This window comes from Dendropsophus ebraccatus, chromosome 11 (assembly GCF_027789765.1).
Source record: "Dendropsophus ebraccatus isolate aDenEbr1 chromosome 11, aDenEbr1.pat, whole genome shotgun sequence".
Taxonomy (NCBI): Eukaryota; Metazoa; Chordata; class Amphibia; order Anura; family Hylidae; genus Dendropsophus; species Dendropsophus ebraccatus.
Window position 1 is genome coordinate 9398303 of NC_091464.1, and position 15382 is coordinate 9413684.

General features: G+C 44.9%; 1 protein-coding gene across 1 annotated transcript in view; it reads left to right on the top strand.

Moving 5' to 3' along the window:
• Positions 1-1953: 1953 nt before the first annotated feature.
• Positions 1954-15382, top strand: part of CD34 (CD34 molecule) — a 53070-nt gene continuing 39641 nt past the window's right edge. Inside the window, exon 1 of the mRNA XM_069945110.1 lies at positions 1954-2123. Coding sequence (XP_069801211.1) covers positions 2048-2123 — 76 coding nt within the window. The 5' untranslated portion in view covers positions 1954-2047. The remainder of the gene's footprint in view (positions 2124-15382) is intronic.

A 15382-nucleotide genomic window follows, 5' to 3' on the forward strand; every position in this document is an offset into this window, starting at 1 on the left:
ATATATTACCTATCCAGGCTGCAGGGCTCCTCTTGTGGTCTTCTTCTCCCCGGGTCCCGCGCGCTCCAGCTGCAGAGCGGCCTGTCAGAGCAGACAGACCACTCAGCCAATCACAGACCGGGACCGCCGCAGCCAGTGATTGGCTGGGCGGCCTGTTAGCTGAGACAGGCCGCTTTGCAGCTGGAGGCGCGGGAGAAGCAAACCGCAAGAGGAGCCCTGGACCATGGATAGGTAAAGTATACAGTTTAAGCAAGGGCTGCAAGGACATCGGTAACGATGTCCATGCAGCCCTTGTTAAACAATTATTGGGACGTGTAATAGGCCCAGTAAATGAGCACCGATCTAGCAGATTGGCGCTCGGTTACGGTTATTATCGGGCCCCCATCGGCCTGTGTAATACCACCCTAATTCTCCCGGAAAACTCACTGCAGAATCCGCTGCTCGTCCCCGGGCGCTTCTGCTTCCATCTTTGCCAGCTCCATAGACTCCATTCAATGGTCAGGTGGATTCCGCTGTCCGCCCAAAGAATTGACATGAATCTGCCCGAACATATAATGGAGCCTATGTGACGGGCAGCTATCATCAAACGGGAGCGCGGGGGAGTGAGCGGTGGATTCCGCAGTTTTCTTCGAGGATTACCCTGTGTGCATATACCCTGACTGTTGGCTATAGCGGGAGCTCAGCCATGTTCTAGGACCCGGCCTCTGTCTGTAGCTTTAAGCTCTATTGGAAAACGCTATGAGGAAGATACAATGTAACGATTACTTTAGAATTTTAGAATAAACGATAATACATTAATATTTTGTTAAGAAAAGAGCCACGGCGTGCTGGGTCCCCTTCACACGTCCATGGCTATTTTTACAGTCAGTAAACAGTGATCAGGAAGCTTCAGGAAACCATCAGTGTTTCCTGGCCGTAGAAACGGAGGAGGGGGAAAAAAATCATACTCACCTGCATCAGACTGCAGCGGCGTCCTCCTCCAGCTTCTCCTGCGCTCTTATGGTTCTGTGTACGCACAAGTGATGTCACCCATGTGGTGCAATGCTGGGGCGGGAATAGCGATCACTTGTGGCCAGAGGTATAATGCTGCCGCCAGCGATAAGAGTGATTGACAGGGTAGGGAACCAATGGCTCTTGGCCCAGTCAATCACAGTTAAAGGGCCAGCATCAGCACCCGGTGCACCTACCTGGGTGCTGGCCCGGGCCGCCATGCTATGCATCCAGAATTCCAGTCATATTCCTGATGTGGATCCAGAGCTGTCCGGAATTCTGGGTGCCCCCATAGGGTTTTATTGGGTATCCGTGCCCAGCTCTGGATGCACACTCTGGATGCACACTCTGGATGCACACTTTTCCGCCTTCAACAAAAATCCCACCCAACAGAACCATAGGGGTCCGGAAATTACTTCTCAGGAAATCCAGATAAATTTCACGGACATGTGATGGGGGCCTCAGTCAAAAAAACTTGTGCATATAATTTTTCTGGTTGGTAAATAAAGGTATCGCTACCAAAATACTTCAGTCTTGTCTTCAGACAGAGCGTCTCCCATCACATAGCTACATTATAGAGACTGAAGGGGAGTACACCACATTCTGCAGAACATACAGCTGCTGATAAGTACTGGAAGACTGGAGATTTTTAAATAGAAGTAAATCGCAAATCTATATAACTTTAAGATATGAGCTGTTTTATAAAATTTTTATTTTTATATGAATTATTAAAATAAAGCTTCCAGGAAACTTTACAATATATATCTAAATATATATAAATATATATATCGCATCGCATTCATTCCTGTAGTGATATTCACATTTCCATGGTTTGTTTTAAGTCGGAGAAGAAGTTGATTCCCTTGGAGGTTTATCCTCCCCCTACTTTACGTAATAGCATGGAAGGGGGGCACCTAAACATATCATAGGAAACACTGGACCTTTGTGACTCCACCTCACTAGTGCTCCAGGCTGAGCCCCATCCAGCACTCACTCCTCTCTGCAGCTCTGACCTTACAGGGCACAGAAGGCTCCGCCACTCCTGACAGACAGAAAGATGCTGCCCGGCCATCACACAGCCTGGACAAAGGGGCAAATCCTGCTCCATGTCATCAGCATCCTGGCTGTACTGGGTGAGTACATGGACATGGGCAGCCTGGGGAGCCACACACTTATTCATTGTCAGGCTGTGTATGTGTATATATATATATATATATATATATATATATATATATATATATATATATATATATATACACTCTGCTGAATATGTCATATATTTTTCCCTGTCTTTATATTCCATTCATTTATTGTCTCGCACTGATTGTAAAGTTTTGGATGAGGTTGGTGGTCGGGGATAACAGATTTTTAGTCAAATTACTGGAGAAAAGTAAAGAGTATACATAGGATAACGTTACCGAGCTTGTTAATATTACATAGAAAAGCTAAGCAAGAAAGCAGGTTATTTGCATTAAAGGGCAACTCCAGCAAGAGAACTTTTTTTTAAATTTGTAATTTACTTCTATTAAAAAATTTCTAGTCTTCCAGTACTCATCAGCTGCTGTATGTCCTGCATATCTATATCTATGACATACAGCAGCTGATAAGTACTGGAAGACACATCTCTTTCATTGTCTGACACCAGGTGATTTAAAGTGGAAAAAAATTCACAAGTTGCTCTTTAAAAGCTTTGAAGATTTTGTGCAGTTTTTCAGTGCAGATTTTGTGCAGTTTTAGTGCAGATTTTGTGCAGTTTTAGTGCAGATTTTGTGCAGTTCTTCAGTGCAGATTTTGTGCAGTTTTTCAGTGCAGATTTTGTGTAGTTTTAGTGCAGATTTTGTGCAGTTCTTCAGTGCAGATTTTGTGCAGTTTTTCAGTGCAGATTTTGTGTAGTTTTAGTGCAGATTTTGTGCAGTTTTAGTGCAGATTTTGTGCAGTGTCTTCCTCAACATAAGAGAAACCGATGGGGAATTGTAGCACAGCTATTGAGTTGAGCTGAAATGTACATAGATCATCTTACTTTGTGCACAGGGTGAGCGGGTAAAATCTTTTGGATACTTGGACCATACTTTTCAATGTAATTGCATGGGTGGACATGCCGCATCCAATGAATAAATCAGTATTCACACTCTGAATATCATACAATACACCAAACAAGTTTAAAATCAGTATATATTAAAGGGGTTGTTCACCCAAAAAATTCTTTCAAATCAACTGGTTTGAGATTTGTTATTTACTTCTATTAAAAAATCTCCAGTCTTCCAGTACTTATCAGCTGCTGTATGTCCTGCAGGAAGTGGTGTATTCTCTCCAGTCTGACACAATGTTCTCTGCTGCCACCTCTGTCCATGTCAGGAACTGTCCAGAGCAGCAGCAAATCCCTATAGAAAACCTCTCCTGCTCTGGACAGTTCCTGACATGGCACTTACTAGGCATTGCTCCCACTAGCCAGAAGCCTACTCCACATTGATGAGGGGAAAATACCCCGAAACAGCTGTCTGTGGATGGATACCTTGCTTGGGTTGTTTCCTTGACTGCAGACATTCCTTGGCTTGGTTGTTCCTTCCCGGAGGAAGGTCTGGCTAGCTCACTACGTTGAGACTCTGATGGTGTCTCCGGAGGGTTCTTTTGCATATTTCAGTTCTTGACATGGACAGAGGTGGCAGCAGAGAGCACTGTGTCAGACTAGAGAGAATACACCACTTCCTGCAGGACATACAGCAGCTGATAAGTACTGGAAGACTGGAGATTTTTTTTATAGAAGTAAATTTCAAATCTCTGGCACTTTCTGACACCAGTTGATTTGAAAGCAAAAAATTTTTGGGTGAACTACCCGTTTAAGGAGTCTGGGAATAATATGAGTATTTTTCCTGTATGTTCTGGTATTATGTGAAGAGGGTGTGTAAGACTATAAGCAATGCCAAGATGGCCTCTTTTCCCACCATCTTTAGTGTAGAAGCGGCTGTGCTCGAATGCAGCCGTATATATTGAAGTCTGTGAAGATATGGAAAGATTATTTCCAACAGCACATTGCATCTCTTATAGACATCAATAATGATGCCGGCGGCAGCCATACTGCTTGGCAGACAGGTCCGGAAAGATAACAGGTTTCTTATTAACAATGTGATTGGCTTAAAAGACGCACATGATCATTAAAGGCGAAGTCCGGCCACCTTTAAAACCCGGCAGGGGCGAATTTGATAACAAGTAGGAACCTACCTCTCTGCGTACCAGTGGTGAGTGGTGGGACTGGCATCGTGACCCCCGCTGGAAGCCATTTTCCCCTGAATTTTGATGACTTCTCAGCTGATGGACTGGCCACTCAGCCAATCAGTGACTGGAGCAGTGTCCCGCCCCCTGACTGGCTGAGCGGACAGTCCATCAGCCGAATCGTGATGTGAGATCCCAGAGTCCGGGTCGGGTCCTAACGCCGGTCCTGGGAGTGGTAAGTTCATACTTGTTATTTCTGTTATTTGTGTATGTTCCCATTTAAAAAAAAATTGATGCCATATTCTGGTATTGTCCATATGATTTAACAAAAATTTTGTCACAGAGACATGCCAAGCGCTTTGCTCAGCGGCGGTCTAGATGTCAGATTCCCACCGATTATTAGAACAAGCTGGGAGACGTGGGCCCTATACTCCCCGGCTTGCTGCCATCTCCATCCAGTTGCAGCAGTCGCGTCTTATTATAAGCCATCTTCTGCAACAGGATGGAGATGCAGAAAGCCAGAGAGTGAAGCGCTTACCCGCGCTTCTCCTCAATCATTCCAATGACCAATCAAAACTCTTGAATAGCGTTGATCTGACTTGTCAAAGTGTTTGGGTTCAGCAATGTTCTCCAAACCCGAATTCTCTGCATTTGACTCCCAACGGCTGGAGAAGTTGGATGCCGCCCTAGGGAGTCCTGGGAAACATGGATACACCCATAAGCCATAGGCTGTATCTATGTTTTTCTGGCAGCCATAGGGCGGTATCCAACTTCTTCAGCCGTCCGGAGTCAAATACAGAACGTTCGGGTTTGGAGAACATTGCTGAACCCAGACAAGTCCGCTCAACGCTACTTTTGACATGTTAAATAATAGGAAAGAAAGGTGCAGATCCCATTTTAGGGACCCTTACCGATTATGTGAATTGGGGTTTTGTGACCTCTATTTGTAGGTTCAGTATGTCTACTGTCCCCATAGACTTCAATAGAACGCTGGCCATTCTTTTGGTGAGAGAAGGAAGCACTGACATCTATAACCTGTCCCTAATGAGAGACGCCAATGTCTATTTCCTGAAATAATACAGTGTAATATCAGAAGATTAGCGGGGGTCACGGAAACGATCCCTCACCAACTGCCAGACGAGAAGGGAAGGTCTGAGCCTCGGGGCCCCCACCAGTCAGTAGACAGTAGAAAGTGAGTAGTCGGTGCAGTATTTATTGGCCCACCACACACCGCACCAGAACAGAGTGGCCCCATCCCAAACACCATATCAAACCCAAACCTCTGTAGGGCAGAGATCGGCCACGGCTTTATCTGATTTCACAGATTTTTTTTTTTAACTGTTTACATCATAGAACATGGGAGGTGTCCAACAGAGTAATGCTGCCCACCGGTCTCTGTCGGGCATGTACACCTTAAATCGTTTGAACCACCAGTTGCGACATAAAGGGGTATTCCACTCAAACATAACTTTTCATATATTGCTGCCCATGATCAGACTAATAATTCCTTCCATACTTGTTATTATCTATTCAGTCTCCTTCCCAAGTTCTCAGCTGCTGCTTTCTGCTGAAGACATAAAAATCTGTGTGTGAGCTTTTCTCTCCCCTTGTCCCCCCTCCCTTCTGAGAAGGCTGGTGTAAACAAGTCCCTAACTGGCTTTATCTGCAACATTGTAGCTTCTTTGTAATGCTGGGAGGGTTATCCCGAGGTCAAGTTGCTAATGAACTCACTGTGATTAACCCTCCTGGTATTACAAAGAAGCTACAGTGTTGCAGATAAAGCCAGCCAGGGACAGCCAGCTGTCTCTGTAGGAAAGTATCCATGTTTTTGTAGCGCTGGATTAACCCTTTAATAGGCCTCATACCCAAACCAGGCAAGGATCCTAGCAGATCCTTAACAAGCAGATCATAACAAGTTTATTGCTTTGAAACTCAGGAGTTTTTGTATGAACTCTAAAAAATATACCCTTAAATCTTGGCTCTAGGATTCTTGTCTCCAAGCTAACAAAGCCTAAACTGAATGAGACTACACGAGGGATGGGGTCATGGGGAACATGTGGCCCTCCAACTGTTGGTAATCTACAATTCCCTTTGGAATGGTTCAAGCATGATGGGAAGTGTAGTTTTGCAACAGCTGGAGGGCCGAAGGTTCCCCATCTCTGGCCTATACCTTACTGTGTAACTCTAACTGCACAGGTGCAGGTATATTGATATATTTTTGAATTATTTAGCTTCCACAGAGGAACTAGTAAGGGTCGCCACTATTGCACCTCCTCGGCTCCTTACTGCCAAACTTCATTTATGTCCAAAGGTTACTGGTAGAGAAGAGCGAACCGGCCCGAGTCCCACCTGGAAAACAGCCTAGGTCATGGGCTGTATCCCTGTTTTCCAGGCCGGACTTGGGCTGTCTCCACCTTCCTCACGGAACAGGAAGACAGTGCGATTCAAATGCTGATGGTTCAGGTTCGTACCTTGGCCGCTTTGCTTATCTCTAGTTACTGGCTTAGTATGTAGTCTGCCTTTCTTCTACTTTTGAATTCTTGGTCAATCCCTTACAAGTCTTTTATGCATCCAAGCACATGTGGTGGATACATATACCGCCCTGTGGGATACTGATGACCTGTATATTTCTTTTTTCTAGGGTCGCCTTCCAAGGGTTGTAACTTTTTCATTTGTCTATTGACAGCCATACAGGGGATTAGTTTCCGAAATTATGTTGTACTTTTTAATGGCACCAATTTGGCGTTCATGTATCTTATTGGTTAATTTTTCTTAACTCTTTGTTGAAGGGATTGAAAACATGTGATTTTTGTATTTATTTTCTTGCATTTAATTTACGCCATTAGGCTATGTTCACACTACGTATAAGTACGGCCGTACTTTATGCGCCTGTGAACACTGCCTATTGATCTATAGGATCCCGGCCGGAGTGTATACACATCGTATACGCTCCAGTCAGGATCCCGTGCGGCGCTGCAAATAACTGACATTTCCGGTGCTGTGGGAAGTTCTGATGCGGGCGCACGCTGATGTGCCCGCATCAGAACCCTGTGGCCGGAAAGATCATCCGGCCGGTACTTAAGTACCGGCCGGGATGATCCAGGCAGAGACCGGCCGTTCCGTGACCCGGCCGGGTCACGGAACAGCCGGTCTAATACGACGTGTGAACATAGCCTTACACTGTATGGCAAAAGATTTTAATAGCCCCAAGGATACTATATCAACGGGCAACAGATTGCTGCTCTAATACGCTACACTAGAAGTATTGAGTTGTAATCTGCCTGTCCACATAACGCTGTGTTGGGGACAAGTGCCCCTGTTGCTGTAGGAACCTATCGGCACCGATCATCATATCACTAGGAAGTCAAAAAGTACAACGATGCCTACAGATTCCTTACATGTTGTGTCCACAATCTGACCAAGGCCTGTAAGAAGTTGGGGTCCTTTTCGACTGCCCAATATGGGGTGTCTACAGAAGCAAACAAAGGGCCAATTACACAGGGAGACAATGATATTTAGGCCGACTCAAAAGATCCAATCAGCTGACACTTTTACACAACTATCGGTGCAATGTTTCTGGCAATGCTCCTTGCCGATAATTGGCCAGTGTAAAAGGGCCATTGTTTTAACATTATTCACCATATCTGGTAGTTAAAGTGTATGTACCACTAGGCACATCGCTTTGTGTTTTTTACATGAACAGACCAGCGCCAGCACGGAGCTGCTGGTGGCACAGTCTTTTTTTTTTTCTCTTTTAACTGCAGCCTAGTTCCTGTGCTTGGCGCTGGTCTATTCCCAAGCCCCGTACCGAAACAATGGGTGTGATGATCTCCTGTCCGATTGAGTCTTATGGAACCATATGACAGTGAGGAGGGGGTTTCGTCAAACTGGAGGCTGGAGCCCCCCAGAGCTCGGGAATAGACCGTGGCAGGAACCAGGTGGCGGTTCCCAAAAAAAAAGGAACGTGCCACAGGCATCCCCAGACCGGTGCCTTCTGTTAATGTAAAAAGCCCAAAGCGATGTACCTTGTGGTAAATTTGCTTTAAAGCAGGAGCCGGGCTGTCATACTGGTACACTATGGGGCAGATGGGCTGAAATGCTACTGAAATTTTCAGTAAGACATTGGCCTACATGACTGGCAACACATATTATGTGTTTAAGAAGATTTTTAGGTTTGTGTAAAAAAAAAAAAAAAAATCTGTAGCCCATGTGGATAGACATGTGCAAACATTGTCCAGTCTCAAACATTTCTCAAGAACAGTGCAAAGTCAAGACACTCCCTTCCTGTTCAGTGTTTCCAATAACTTACTTTGGCATCACACTATCAAATGTGTAAATGAATCAGAGACGGTGCCAGAACTGGAGAACATAAAAAATCTGCAATGGAACAGAACACGCACCGCGCACCAACTAATTTAGCTCTGCTTTTGAAGTTCAGAAAACTTAAAACAAGTTTGGCACGAGCGGTGTCTCCGCTGTGGAAATATTGCGGCCCAGGAGAAGTCCTGGCTGGTTCCCATGTCGCATATGTGGACATTTGAGAAGCAGTTTAATGATATTTTGTAAGTACATTACAGTGATAATTGGACAATAGTGCAGCTCATCCGGATTACTGGATATTTTGTACTGCAATCGTTTAAAATCGAGTTACGATAAATAGCATTGTCTCTCAGGAAGTATGTACTAAACTCATAGGGGGAGATTTATCAAACATGGTGTAAAGTGAGACTGGCTCAGTTGCCCCTAGCAACCAATCAGATTCCACCTTTCATTTTCCAAAGAGTCTGTGAGGAATGAAGTGGAATCTGATTGGTTGCTAGGGGCAACTGAGCCAGTTTCACTTTACACCATGTCTGATAAATCTCCCCCTTTGACTGTTGTTTGAATCGGATTAAAACTTTATTGCCCAGATTTTTCTTATGAGCTTTGATTGGTTGCTTTGGGTAAATGGACGTCTATTTTCAACGTTACTAACTATGTATTTGAGTGAATGGACAAATGATAGATGTGATTACAAGATTAGAGCAGAATAATAAGTTTATTGGGGAGAACTGTACATTTGAAAAGAGTCTCTGCACCCTGTTGGGGTATAGAGACCTCTAGCCTGGATACAAGATGAGATACGGGGCATGGAGGCTTTCAGGTTCTGTATGTCTTGTGACGCGACTGCAGAAAGACTTTAAAGGGACTCTGTACCCACAATCTGACCCCCCCCCCAAACCACTTGTACCATCAGATAGCTGCTTTTTAATCCAAGATCTGTCCTGGGGTCTGTTCGGCAGGTGATGCAGTTATTGTTCTAAAAAACAACTTTTAAACTTGCAGCCCTGGGTCAAACTGGCGTGGCCTAGAGTATCTGTGCCCTAACTTTGCACCACCCCTCCGTCCCTCCTCCCCACCCTCTTCATCATTAGGAATGCCACTGGCAGGATTTTTCCTATTTCTCTGCAGTGAAAACTGCACAGTTACCTTAATGATCCAGCCCAAGTGCTGTGCTCACACAGGTGATGAATAGTAGACAATCTGCCTAGAGGGAGAGGGTGTGCCAGCCTAATGCATAGTCACTCTAGGCCACGCCAGTTTGGCACAGGGCTGCAAGTTTAAAAGTATTTTTTTAGGACAATAACTGCATCACCTGCAGAACGGACCCCAGGACAGATCTTGGATTAAAAGCAGCTATCCGAAGGTACAAGTGGTTTGGGGAGGGTCAGATTGTGGGTACAGAGTCGCTTTAATGGGTGAGGGGTGCATCCTGCATATTCCTGGGTTGTGAAAACTAAATTCCCCTAAAGGGAACCTACCACCCTGGCACCTGGGGCAGAACCCACCAGACCGCCCGATAGAGCTTCTCATACTTACCACCTCCTGCAGGTCTTGCCACGGAGAAATCACTGCCCTCTCGTTTGTGTACCCGATATGCAAATTAGAAGAGATGAGTCTGATGTCCATAGGAAATCACTGCTCCCACTGCTTAGCTATTAATCTGGTGACCAGCAGGTCAATGAAGCATTGCTGTCTGCCAGCGACATTCCGGGGAAATCCTTGCTGTGTATAAAAAAAAATTACAATGTGTGCACAGACCAGTGTTCTTCCTTAGACTTTACTGTAGCCCATTATTAGATGCAAAATACGGCTGCATTTTATATCTTTTTTACTGTTGAAAACTTCACAATTGACTGACAGTCTGATGGTTACGCTTTATTTGCACGACAACCGTAATATTTTCAGTTAGGTTGTCATGCAGGTAGGTTCTTAGCAACCAGTCTACAAAACTAGAAAATGTTAGCTAGAGTAAACATACTGGGACTCATTTACTAACAATGTGTCTTATAAGACTTTATGCTGTCGGTTATGTCGAGTTTTTCTCGCCCAATTCATCAATATGGAGCACGCCCTTGGTAAACCCAACCATCCCGCCACTCTAGAACTTTTAGAATAGAAAACCCATCAAAGAAATGATGAAATCTGTCAGTTGTGGCAGGTTTTAAAGGACACAGCCATGACACCCCTTTGGTGGTTTTTAGACAAAAATTACAGGTTTGTCGTTTCTTTTGGAAAAATTGTGTCGCACACCTTTAGTAAATATGTTGGAACACCAAACCAACAGGGAAAATGCACAAAAAACAGTCATTTTTGTGACTGGAACACGTTAGTAAATCTATCCTATTAGGTGTGTGACAGTTTTTTTCCCCCAAAAAAATGCCAAGTGGGTGTGTCCTTTCAAATCCGCCACAACTGACAGATTTACTAAGCAAACCATCATTTTTTTAATGGGTTTTATTTTCCAGCCAGTTCTAGTGTGGCAGGATGGTCGGGTTTTAACTTTGTCTTGTGAAAAACCTTCCAGATTTACCACATGAATGATTTGGGCGCAAAAAAACCCAGACACAATTGACAGCATAATGGCTTATAATTGATGGATTGTTTGTAAATCAGCCCCATTATTGATAGTATAAATACAGTTTAGATCCATAGTGGACACATTTGGCCGTCCAGACACAATGGAAATTGTAGTTTTGCAGGAGCTGAAGAGCCAAGGTTCCCTACCCCTGTTCTAGGACAAAGACAAGAAGCATTGACATTGCCATTGACATTGTTCCTTGCCATCTTCTGAGCTCCCAGCCGGCTATTTCACGACCCGGCTGATGGACGCCCTGCTTAGGCTAGGTTCACACTGCGTTTTCAGCATCCGTTTAACGCATCCGTTTTTTGCAAAAAATGCATGAAAAACGGATTGAAAAAAACGGATTCATTTGTGTGCATCCGTTTTTCCATTGACTTCCATTATAAAAAAAAACGGATCCGTTTTTTTTGGCGGACCAAAACGGACCAAAAAACGTTGCTGACCCTATTTTTCTGGACGTTAAAAAAAACGGATCCGTTAAACGGATGCTGAAAACGCAGTGTGAACCTAGCCTTAGCCAGTCAGTTATTGGGGCGGGATAGCGCTGCAGTCACTGATAGGTTAAGCAGGTTAAATCTCACCTGTCTGTGAAGTGGATCCCAGGTCATGACATATCTGGAACCGTAGAGAGAATGACAGCCGGTGGGGTCCAGGAGCTCCGTGATGCGGCGCAGCACCGGCTCGGGGAACGATAAGCATAGTAACTTTTTCAATTTCCCCCGGCCCCCTTCCTGTAGTGTTTTTTTACACACAAAATGACGTCCATTTGGCTGTTTGGCAACGGCTGTTGGTCTATTATTCTAGCTCAGGTGGACTGATTGCCCTTTGGTTGTGTCTTTAATTGAAAAGTCCATCTCATTTACTAGTAAAAGCTGTAAGGACGGTGAAAAAAGATAAACTGTGTGTGACCAACAAAAAAATAACGTCCGCTTTTTGTAAAAGACGCCCAGAAAAAATTGTCATGATCATTATTGACGTCTGCACAGACAACGTCCATCGTTTTATACACTGTGTGCATTGGACGTCTGTCATCCCATTGACTTCAATGCATTGAGGTAAATTATTATGAAAAAGCGGGAGCCTTTTCACTTTTTTAAAAAATGTTTTTTAATTTGTGAACATAGCCTAAAATTCATAGTGCCACATAGTGACATTCAGAGACTAAAAATACATGATGCTTCTACCTTTCCAGATCTCTGTTGTGCGGCTGAATTTTATATACCGGCTTGTACTTTTTGTACAGTTTAAACAATTCTATATGGATAAAACATATATGTATAATTAAAAATTTTTCTGTTTTGGAAAGTTAGTAGTAGTGCGAGCCTGCACTTGGAGCCTGACACACCTAGTGTGATCGGTCTCACATTCCTTCATCTTATCAGCAACATTTCAGCCTGGTTAGATGCCTGATGGGAGAGCGGACCAGGCCGGAGTGATGTCATGGTGCAGATTGATTTCCTCTGTTTATTCCTGCGTGCCTTTGAACACACTTCACCCGCATCCTGTCTGGCTCTGACTGAGGAGAGGACGTTATTTTATCAGTTGTTTCCAGAGGGCAGAAGGTCCCACCCTTCTGGTTCCTTCCACTTGTCGTACTTCAAGTCTTTCTGACTAATTTAGAACAAGCTCCCAGGTCGCCGCTGCTATTGTGGGACAATGATGTCTATTTTAGATCTTCCTATGACAATCCTTATTTTCCATTAGTAACATTTACCTTTCATACTCCGATTGTCTGCCTGTCAGTGACTGTTACAAAAAGGAAAAAAATAAGAAAAAACTCGTAGTTGGAAAGGATATGCATACTGAATACCAAGAACAGTAAAACGTAGACGAATTGACAAGGTAGAGTCACTACAGTGTTCACTCCAACCCCCCCCCCCCCCCCCCCATTTCTGTTGGAAAGGGTCCTTACAGTCTTTAAAGTCTTTCGTACTCCAGCGAAATTTATTGTTCTTTCAAATCTGCTAGTTTCAAAAAGTTATACTGATTTGTGAATTACTTTTATTTAAAAATCTCTAGTCTTCCAGTACTTATCAGCTGCTGTATGTGCTACAGGAAGTGGTGTATTCTTTCCAGTGTGACACAGTGCTCTCTGCTGCCACCTCTGTTCATGTCAGGAACTGTCCAGAGCAGTAGCAAATCCCCATAGAAAACCTCTTCTTCTCAGGCCAGGAGGTGGCAGCAAAGAGCACTGTGTTAGACTGGATAGAATACACCATTGTAGATTTTAAAATCCACAGCAGCAGGCGCTTCTATCTATTCTATCCAGGGATAGAGGTTTTTTTAAACTTTATACACATCTATTGTATTTGTGTAATTTATTGTGATTTTTTGTGTGTGTGTGGATAACATCATGTATGAAAAATCAATATGCAAAATAGCTCTCACACCACTTAGGCAAAGTGATGTCCCCTAACATCAGTGTCTCACTCCATCTTGGAGTCTTATAACCCTGACTGGAGATATTTGTATAACTATCTCTCGGAAAGGAAAGACTTCCCACCTGCAGACAGCTGTTTCAGTGTTATTGTCCCTTCATCAGTGCAGAGCAGGGTGTTGGCTGAGTACTCAGAGGCCTATAGATGTGAGTTAAAGGGATACTAGTTCTCCTTAAAGGGGTACTCCGGGCTGGGGTTATTTTTATTGTATGGGGAAGGGGTGGTTCTAGAGGCCGCTGGTCACTTACCTCCCCATGTTCCAGCGCCAAGTTCCAGATCACGCCACCCCGTTCTCCCGTCCTGCTGCCGCTTCCTGTTTGAGCTGCGGCTTGAGGCTTGATTCACCGGCCGAGGTGGGACCCCGCTACAACTGCTGAGTAGCTGAGCTGCCTTGAGATGTCACGTCTCAAGCCGCAGCTCAGAACAGGGTGGCGCAATGCGGGACTTAACCCTGGAACCCGGGGAGGTAAGTGACCGCCGGCCTCTTTATCCACCCCTTCCCCGGCCATACAATAAAAATAACCCCAGCCCGGAGTACCCCTTTAAGGAGAGTCCATCACTATAGATGGGTGGAGGCTTAAAGGCCATTTCTTTTCCACTGGGAATTCTGGAATGAAAGGATATGCAAAATAGCTCTCACACTACTTGGGCAAAGATGGTGTTTCACTCCATCTAGGTATCTTAGAACATTGACTGACTGGTAATCTGTGCCTGATGAAGGGAAAATAACCCAGAAACAGCTGTCTGCAGATGGGAAGTCTCTCCTTTTAGAGAGATAGTTTGGTTTGGCAAATATCCCCAGTCAGTGTTCTTGGACTCCTAGATAAAGTGAAACATGGACTTAAAGGGGTAGTGCGGCGCTCAGAAATTATCACAGAATAACACACATTACAAAGTTATACAACTTTGTAATGTATGTTATGTCTGTGAATCGCCCCGTTCCCCGTGTCCCCCCACCCCCACCCGTGTACCCGGAAGTGTGGTGCATTATACATTACCTGATCCGTGTCGAGAGCAGTCCGCCATCTTGTGCCAAACGTCATCTTCGGACGGACGGCCAAGTCGCTGCCACCCGTCCCCCCTCGGCCGCGTCACAACTGTGCTCAGCCAGTCGCTGATGACGCGGCCGCGTCATCAGCTGCTCAGCCGCGATTGGCTGAGCACAGTTATGCTCAGCCAATCGCGGCTGAGCATCAGATGACGCTGCAGAGGGCGGCCGGCATTCGGAACAGTCGGAGCTGTTCGCCGTCCGCCCGAAGAAGATGTCGCTGAATGAAGATAGAAGACTGGTGTCGGCACGTGACAGGTGAGTATAGCGCACCACACTTCCGGGTACACGGGTGGGGGTGGTGGGACACGGGGAAGGGGGCCATTCACAGACGTAACATACATTACAAAGTTGTATAACTTTGTAATGTGTGTTAGTCTGTGAATAATTTTTTACCGCCGCACTACCCCTTTAAAGGGACATCTCTTTGCCTAAGTGGTGTGAGAGCTATTTTGTGTATCTTTTCTTCCCAGAATTCCCAATGGAGCAGGAATGGCCATTAAGTCTCCACACGTCTTTATGAAGGACTCTCCTTAAGGAGAATTAGCTGCGGGTCATGTGCTGACCCACGGTTCTTTTAAAAACTAAAGTGGTTGGGGCACAACTCTAGAGAACCCTGGGGGCCCATAGGTGTGGTTTCAGCTTTCTAACAGTACTACAAGACTGAACCATTGTTACCCGTCCAGCTGTGACTGCACCACCCAGCCATATCAGTGAATTCTACACTTTATACATACATAGAGGCCTATGACGGCTTCAGCTGGATACCAGAAATGTTCAGCATGTGTGCAC